The sequence below is a fragment of the Strongylocentrotus purpuratus genome, unplaced genomic scaffold (assembly GCF_000002235.5).
Source record: "Strongylocentrotus purpuratus isolate Spur 01 unplaced genomic scaffold, Spur_5.0 spur5_scaffold_13, whole genome shotgun sequence".
NCBI classification, from domain to species: domain Eukaryota; kingdom Metazoa; phylum Echinodermata; class Echinoidea; order Camarodonta; family Strongylocentrotidae; genus Strongylocentrotus; species Strongylocentrotus purpuratus.
The window spans coordinates 29,506,980-29,515,898 of NW_022145598.1; the positions used below are offsets into that span (position 1 = coordinate 29,506,980).

The 8,919-nt window shown below is 40.4% G+C and overlaps 1 protein-coding gene across 1 annotated transcript; it reads left to right on the forward strand.

The window, feature by feature from the left end:
* Positions 1–6,398: 6,398 nt before the first annotated feature.
* LOC115923269 lies at positions 6,399–7,829 on the forward strand. The gene has a single exon (XM_030983685.1). The coding sequence runs from the start codon at positions 6,399–6,401 to the stop codon at positions 7,827–7,829; it is 1,431 nt and encodes a 476-aa protein (XP_030839545.1).
* The last annotated feature ends 1,090 nt before the right edge of the window (positions 7,830–8,919 follow it).

Here is an 8,919-nt window from a genome sequence, read left to right on the forward strand (position 1 = left end):
ATCCATATCTAAAGAAACGTTGCTCACCATCGCAAATAACAATGGTATCTCATACAGTTATTTTTGTTTTTATAAATGAAAGAGGGGGAGGAGGAGGGGAGGGAGAGAGCGAGCGAGAGACAGACAGACAGACATACATATAGAGAGAAGAGGAAAGTGGTAGTGTCAAGACCTATTTATAAAGATGATCAAATCGAGACTTCTGAGGCGCACGAATTATTACCTCGGCTTTAGCCAAGCTGCCATTACAGCGCTCCAGTATTTCAAGGAATTAATTCCTACCAGGTACCCATTTACCTCACCTAGGTCGAGTGTGGCAAATGAATATTAGTTGCCATTACGGCGCTCAAGTATTTGAAGAAATTAATTCCTACTAGATTCCCATTTATCTCATCTGGGTCGAGTGTGGCAAATGGAGATTAATGCCTTGCCAAAGGACAGTAATGCCGTGTCGGGAATCGAACAACGACCTTTGAATTTCAAGTCAAGTGCTTAAACCACTCGACTGCGACACTTCTACAAAGATGAAGAGAGAGTGAAAGAGGGATGGAGGGGAGTAGTCGGTGAATAGGGAGGGGAGAAAAAGAGGGAGAGAGAGAAAGAAAGGGAGAGAGAAAGAAAGGGAGAGAGAGAGAGAAAGAATTAAGGGAGAGAGAGAGAAAAAAAGGGAGAGAGAGAAAAAAAAGGGATAGAGAGAGAGAGAGAGAGAGAGAGAGAGAGAGGGGGAGAGAGAAAGACAGGGAAGGGGTAGTGGCTTGACACATATGATATTGATTAAAAGCATGACATCATTTCATTGTTCCTCTTACTTACTGAAGGCGGGAGTTTCTTGTGATGTCGTTGTGTCTGGCATTGTGGTCGTAGGGCTCGTCATGGGCTTGGTCGTCGCGTCCGTAGTCGATAATTCTGCTGTCTCTGAAACGATTGAAGGTTGTAACAAATGAAACCACACTTACAATGAATTTTGCAATGAGATTAGGAATGACAACCTAAACATGATTATACAGTGCGTCCCAGAAAAAACGAAACCGAGAAGTATCGATGTTTTATCATAACTTAATCACAACCATAATTAATGAATGATACATATTTGGAAAGCGTAGAGTCTCCTCTTTCATGTGATGCTACTCAGATGATGCATATTTCACGCATGAGTGATTAAAAGCAATTTGAAGGAAGGTAACCAAAAGGACATTTGACGGGCGGTATCTGAATTTCGAAGAAAAATTCACATTTCTAGAAAGTTGAGTTTCTGCTCTTTCATATGACACCTCAATCAGGAAAAATGAGCGAGGAATAACAAAGTTCTGTTTGCTTAAAGAACCCCTTACATTTTCATAATTTTAACAAACGAATTCGTTTTCACTGGGTGCTGCCGTACCAAAAAGCAGATTTGACAAAAGACTTAACTCCGTTTCGTTCACAATCAGCCATGCATGAAGACTCTCGTCTACGGCTGATTGTCAACGAAACGGAGTTAAGTCTTTTGTTAATTTCGTTTATTGATACGGCAGGCAGCAGGTGAAAACGAATTCGTTTAATAAAATTATGGAAATGCAAGCACTACTTTAAACAAACAGAACTTTGTCATTCCTCGCTCATTTTTCCTGATTGAGGTGTCATATGAAAGGGCAGAAACTCAACATTCTAGAAATGTGAATTTTTCTTCGAAATTCAGATACCGCCCGCCAAATGTCTTTTTGGTTTCCTTCCCTCAAATTGCTTTTAATCACTCATGCGTGAAATATGCATCATCTGAGTAGCATCACATGAAAGAGGAGACTCTACGCTTTCCAAATATGAATCATTCATTAATTATAGTTGTGATTAAGCTATGATAGAACATCGATACTTCTCGGTTTCGTTTTTTTCTGGGACGCACTGTAGAACACCAAAACGAAGAAAATTCTGCTCCATGATAACATATAAATTTAATCAGTCTATTCATTTTATGTGGTAATATTTGTGTTTGTAGATTAAGTGGTGCTTTGTGAAAGCCCAAGTAAATTTGTACCAAATAATTTATCTAAATGTGTTTGTTGTCATTTAACTCGTGGGCGAACGAATAAGACGGCTACCTCCCCCTTAAAAAAGGTTTTAGCGACGCCCGTGCCAGGATAGAGATAAAGACTGAGAGAGAGAGAGAGAGAGAGAGAGAAAGAGAGAGAGAGAGAGAGAGAGAGGGGGTGGAGTGAGAGAGAGAGAGAGAGAGAGAGAGAGAGAGAGGGGAAAGTTGTTTCTCTTACTGGAGGTTGTGGTTACTTGCGATGTCGTTGCCTCTGAGCGTTCCGGTATCTTGTTCGTAGGGCTCGGCTCGGACTTGGTTTTAGCGACGCCCGTGACAGGATAGAGAATGGAATGGATTTGATCTGAATTTTGAATTGAATTGATCTGAATTATAAATTGTACTTAATCTGAATTGTGAATCTATTTAACCTGAATTGTCAATTTAATTTAATCTGAATTATGAATTGTACGTGATCGGGATCTGAATTGAATTATTTTCTGAAATATGAATTGAATTTGTCTGAATCATGAACTGTATTGAATCTGAATTGTTAATTTAATTTAACCCGAATTATGATTTTAATCTAATTACTTAGTCTGAATTATAAATTGAATGTGATTTGATTTTGTTAATTTTATTTTAATCTGAATTACGAATTGAATGTGATCGGGATTTGAAATGGATTTGATCTGAATTACGAATTGAACTGGTCTGAATTATGAATTGTATTTAATCTGAATTGCGAATTTAATTTTATCCGAACTATGAATGGAATTTAACTACTTAGTCTGAATTATGAATCGAATTTTAATCTGCATGTTGAACTATCGCATTTGTTGTTACCTATGTTCAAGTTAAGTGTCCTACTCTGTATCCATCTGTATCTTATTAATGTTTATAATATGTAATCTTGTACTGACATGCAAATGAAACAAATTTCCAACCATTGGACAATAAATTTGAATATGAATATGATAAAGACTGAGAGAGAGAGAGAGAGAGAGAGAGAGAGAGAGAGAGAGAGAGGGTGGAGTGGGAGGGAGAGAGAGAGAAAGAGAGAGAGAGAGAGAGGGGTGGAGTGGGAGAGAGAGAGGGGAAAGTTGTTTCTCTTACTGGAGGTTGTGGTTACTTGCGATGTCGTTGCCTCTGATCGTTCCGGCATCGTGATCGTAGGGAGGGGTGAAGGGAGTGGTCGATGAAGGGTGAGGGTGGTGAAGGGGGAGTGGAAAGAGAGAAAGGGAGAGAGAGAGAGAGAGAGAGAGAGAGAGAGAGGGTAGAGTGGGAGAGGGTAGAGTGGGAGAGAGAGAGAAGGGGGAAAGTTGTTTCTCTTACTGGAGGTTGTGGTTACTTGCGATGTCGTTGCCTCTGATTGTTCCGGCATCATGATCGTAGGGCTCGGCTCGGACTTGGTTTTGGCTTCCGTTTTCACTGAATCTGAACGGAATAAAAAACAAAGACAAAATTGTTCAATGAGTGGGGGGAGCCGGAGTCAGGGAATGATTTGGATATAGACAGACAGAGACAAAGAACGCGTGAAGAGGATAAAAGAAGATAAAGACTGAAAGAGAGAAGAAGAAAGAGAGATAGGCGGAGGGGTGAAGGGAGTGGTCGATGAAGGGGTGAGGGTGGTGAAGGGGGAGTGGAAAGAGAGAAAGGGGGAGAGAGAGAGAGAGAGAGAGAGAGGGAAGGTGTAGTTGCTTGACACATTATAATAATGATCAAAAGCATGACATCATTTCATTGTTTCTCTTACTTACTGGAGGCGGTGGTTTCTGGCGATGTCGTTGTGTCTGACACCGTGGTAATAGGCCTCGTAGATGTCTTGGTCGCCACGTCCATAGTCGATGATTTCACTGACTCTGAAACGTTTATAAAAAATGAAGCCACACGTTCAAAGTAATAACATTAGGAATGACACCTCAACAGAAATAGAAGGCCAAAACGAAGAACATTTTAAAAAATAAACTTTATCAGTTTATTTATTTTATGAGGACTGTATATTTTGTGTCGGGACATTGGATTTAGTGGTGCTTTGACAAAGTCGAAGGGTCTTATTTTGCCAAATCATTTATCTAAATGTATTGATATAGCGTGTCTAATTGTTGTTAAATGCGTGAAGAAAAGAATTAGACGGGAAACCTCCTTTGTGAATTCGGGCCATAGTGATATTAATCACATGACGTCATTTCAATGTTTCTCTTAGTGGAAGTTGTGGTTTCTTGCGATGGCGTTGCATCTGATTGTTCCGGCATTGTGGCCGTTGGGCTCGTCGCGGACTTGGTTTTCGCTTCTCATTCTGAACGAAAAAAAATGTATTAAATTGAGTGGGGAAAAGGGAGCTGGAGTCAGGAAATGATAACAAAAACAGACAAATAGAGACAAAGAATGTGCGAAGAGGGAAGAAGAACAATAAGAGCATCAAGAACGTTTTCGTTAAATATATATTTAAATAATTAACGTACACTGCCCGCTCCTAAAGTGTTTTAGCGACGCTCCTGAAAGAAGGACAAATAAAAATAAGACTATAAAAATAAGAACTTTTATAGACGGTCACTCCCCCCCCCCCCCCTTCTTAAGAAAAATGTTTTAGTGACGCCCGGAAAGGACCGAAAAATAGTATAGAGATATCGACTGCTTCAGTCGTTAAACTGGCTGTAAAATAGGCTCAAGATGTGCAAGCTCTCGAGAGCCTATACATCAGCCAGACCTCGAATATTAAAGCAGTTGTTATGTCTTTTATGCTGAATTGAAACAAAAATCTACCAAGAATTCTTACCTTATTCTTTTATTGAGTAAAGATCGGTTAAAACATCACGGAAAATCTGAGAAACTGTCTGTTTATCTTTGTTTAGCGGTGTCCGCGTCGCACAAAGGAAATTTTAACACTTAAACCACAGTGGCTATCGCAGCAAAATTTTACTATTTTCATGATAACCGAAATTTTGAGGGATCTCACTCTTGGACTATTAACCGGTATTGGCATTTTTTGTTTCTTTACGGGAATGGCTAAAATCACGACTCCAATTTCGACCAATCAGATGGCTGGATTCCTTAACTGAGGTATATCAGGTCAGACAAAGACCGAGAGAGATAGAGAGAGAGGGAGAGAGAAAAAGGGGGAAATATAGTGGCTAGACCCATTATGATAAAAATCAAATGCATGACGTCATTTCTATGAAGCTATTGCCTAGACATACCAGAAGTAGTGATGCTTTGAGAAGTCGTTGTGTCTGAGCGTTCCGTCATCGTAGTCGAAGGGCTCGTCATAGGCTTGGTAGTCGCTTCCTCCGTTGAATCTGTGAGGAAGAACAAATCATGGGGTAGATGACGAGGCATAAAATTTCAATTGTTAATTAACGAGCGCGTGCACCTGAGAAGGTTGCCCCTCCTTGCTCTTACTTTGAACTCGATTTTGATGTGTTTTCCTTAAGATTATCTTGCCATTTGTGTAACCAAGTTTTGTGGAGATGACAAGGATCGTGCTGGACAATAGTTATGATCTATGAAGTCATCTATGGAACTCATTTCCAGTTTTCATGTTTTTGGAAACTGACTCTTTGGTTTTGAGTAGCCATTCTACATACCACATACTACATTATAGCCAGTGGTCAACATTGTACACTGCACTGTCTTCATCTACTTATCTACCCATGTGAAGGGAAACCCTTCTATTCACTGCTACCAATGTGAAAGGGGCTTTGCGATGACAATGCATTTGTTGAGGTATTTAACCCTTCTTAGTTTGACTTTATCTTTGTTCTGCTCACTGAATCAATGGGAGGACCCTTCATGGACTTGCTATACATCTTATCATGAATGTGGCAGTGCATTCCCTACTACTAAAGTAAAAGTACTCAAGTACTTTGGAGCACATTTGCCATACTACTCGAACTGTACATCAACTTTCCAGATATCTCTAATAAGTTGCGGAGATGTCGACCCTAATCCTGGCCCACCCCCTGAAGCTAATAGACAAAAGTTATATGTGACACCGTCAGAATGTAACTTAACTATTCCAGCAGATCACCAGTACCATGGATATAGAGCTGCATACAGCAACACACATAAGGTTTTACTGGACTATGATGTCTGGAATAGGATCCATAGCCTGGGAATCGCACAAAAGCGCAAAACCCATCGTGGTTCTAAGGGTCAATCAAGCAAAAGGAAGAAAAATATGCCTCCTACCGATCATACTGATATTGAATGTGAACACAATCCCTCCTTTCAAGAAGAATGTGTAACTGTAAGTGAGTTTGAACAACAACAGATTCCAGTTATCATCCGCCCCCGCATACATCAGATGAAAAATAGAGATATCCGATACTCGAAACATGAACTTGGGATACCATTTAATGAAAATCGGGAAGTAATAACCATTCAAAGAAATATGGTTCCACACTCAAACTCCTTTACTAATTTTGCAATTTGGAACGCACGTTCAGTGAAGGCCCGCGGAAAGTCTACTGCCATATGTGACTTTGTGATATCAAAACAGCTCCATTTTTTTGCTGTCACGGAGACTTGGCTTACTAACTCAGATCGTGATAATCGTGCCCTTGCCGACATTAGGACAACTCTGCCGAACTTTGAATTCCACCACTCTCCTCGTCTTAGCGGAAAAGGAGGTGGGGTTGGTGTTTTGCTACATAAAGGGTTCAAAGTGAGTGTAAATCGGGAATTCACCTTTAAGTCCTTTGAGCATATTGACCTGATGCTAAGGTCATCTGGATCGACGGATCTTCGTCTTGTTGTCATCTACAGACCACCGTCCTCTGCTAGGAAGAGAGAGACTTTAAGTACCTTCTTCAATGAATTATCTACTTTGGTTGAGGTGCTCTGCATCAACCATCAGAGGCTGTTGATAGTCGGTGATTTTAATGTTCACGTAGATGACCCGAATAATGTTGATGCTCAGAGGTTTCTCAGTCTTTTGGATGTTGCTAATCTTCACAACCACATAAAGAGCCCCACGCACTCCAGTGGTCACACACTTGATCTCGTCATATCTCGAGATAGTGATGATCTTGTGTTGACATCATCGACTGATTCGTCTCTACCCTCTGATCATCGGTCTGCAATATGTGGCTTGTCGTTTGCACGACCGCTTCCTGTCAAACGTACAGTGGTCCTAAGGAAATGCAAGGACATTGATCAACAGGATTTTCAGAAGGACATTCAGAAGTCACAACTATTCACAGATTCTCTGGATGAATGTGGTGACCTTGCTGACCTATATAACGAGGAGATGCAGAGGTTGTTAGATCAGCATGCACCGCTCGAGGAGAAGGAGTTCATCCTTAGACCGCAAGCTCCATGGTACTCGGACGCCCTCAGGAGATCCAAGCAAGAGCGGAGAAGAGCTGAAAGGGCAGTTTACAAATCTGGCCTTCAAATTCACAAGGACATTTACAAGGAGAAGTGCAAGTCCTATTTATTTCTTCTTCGTCAGACAAAAGAGGACTACTTTCTCAAGAAAATCGATTATCGTGATCAACGAGGCTTGTATCGAATGGTTCGGACTCTCTCATCACCACATGCTTCTAGCCAAATACTGCCATGCCATGACTCTCCTGGCCAGCTTGCAGAGTCGTTCTGCAGTTTCTTCGATGAAAAAGTCAAGCGTATACGGCAGGAGCTAGATGCATCCATCTCTGAGGACCTGTCAGTTCCAGTCAAAGATCGGTGCTCCTCGTATCTGACTGAGTTCCACACAGTGTCTGAGGATGAATTAGTCAACATCGTCAAGGGAACATCCAATTCTTACTGTGATTTGGACCCGATACCTACGTCTCTACTTAAGAAGGTGATATCCCAATAAACAAAATCACGTGAAAATCACGTTAATATCAAGGTATCGACTTGAGGAGAGTTACGTTCTTTAAACACCGGACATACGTTTATTGCATTAGGTAACTTAAAACACACGTACACTAAATCACGCAATAATTGTCACTGCAATATCACCATTATAATAACGTGATTATCCCTACCTTGGAGACCATGGTTTGTAAACCTAATACTCCCGTGTTTGTTTGGTTATGAAATTACATCTTCATACACGAAATTATCGCTTCACAGAAACACGTGAAGCGTTAGTGATAGTTTTAGTCAAAATATCTGCGTGAAATTCACGTGAATATTACGAGGCTGACTTGAGATGAATCATGTTCTACATTCACGTGAAATTTACGTCGAAGAGGAAGTATGTTACTGTAACCCGCGGTCAAACCCAATAATTACGCAAATGTTACACAATAAATGAACCAAAATAATGACGTTCTCATCCCGTTTCTGAACATCGTGTCTTGGATCTTCCATAATTACGTCCAGGCGCGCCGGAAGCAGTTTGGGATTAGAGGGGGTTAGGTGGGGGGGGGGGGTGCAAACATCCCAGAAGAGAAAGCTAGTTGCAACTGGTCCAGTTGATGATCCATTTAATGCCAACTGGTAACCCTGGAAATTGAAATGGCCTAAATGATCCAGTTGATCCAGGCCAGTTATAATTCAACTGGTCTAGCTGAGCCATTAGAACCATTTGGTAAAACTTCCAACCAGTTGAACAGCAACAATACTTCAATACTGGTACGTCTGTATTTCCAATGTAAGGGCATTGGTAATAAGTAGACTTACATAGTTGAATTAATCGAGAAAAAAATCGTATACTTGTACTTTATCGAAATTATTTTAGTTCACAGTTAATGTTTCCCTTATTCATGTTTAACTATTTATACGAAGTAGCGAAATGTCCTAATAACTGGTAATTTATATTTGTAGTATTTTCGAAATGAATTGCATATAACTAAATCATCAGTAATTAAGAAATATGCTGTAAATTCAGATAAATTGTTTAAAAAACATAGATCTGCACGCACCCCATATTCAATATGCAAATGAATTGGTGTCAGCTG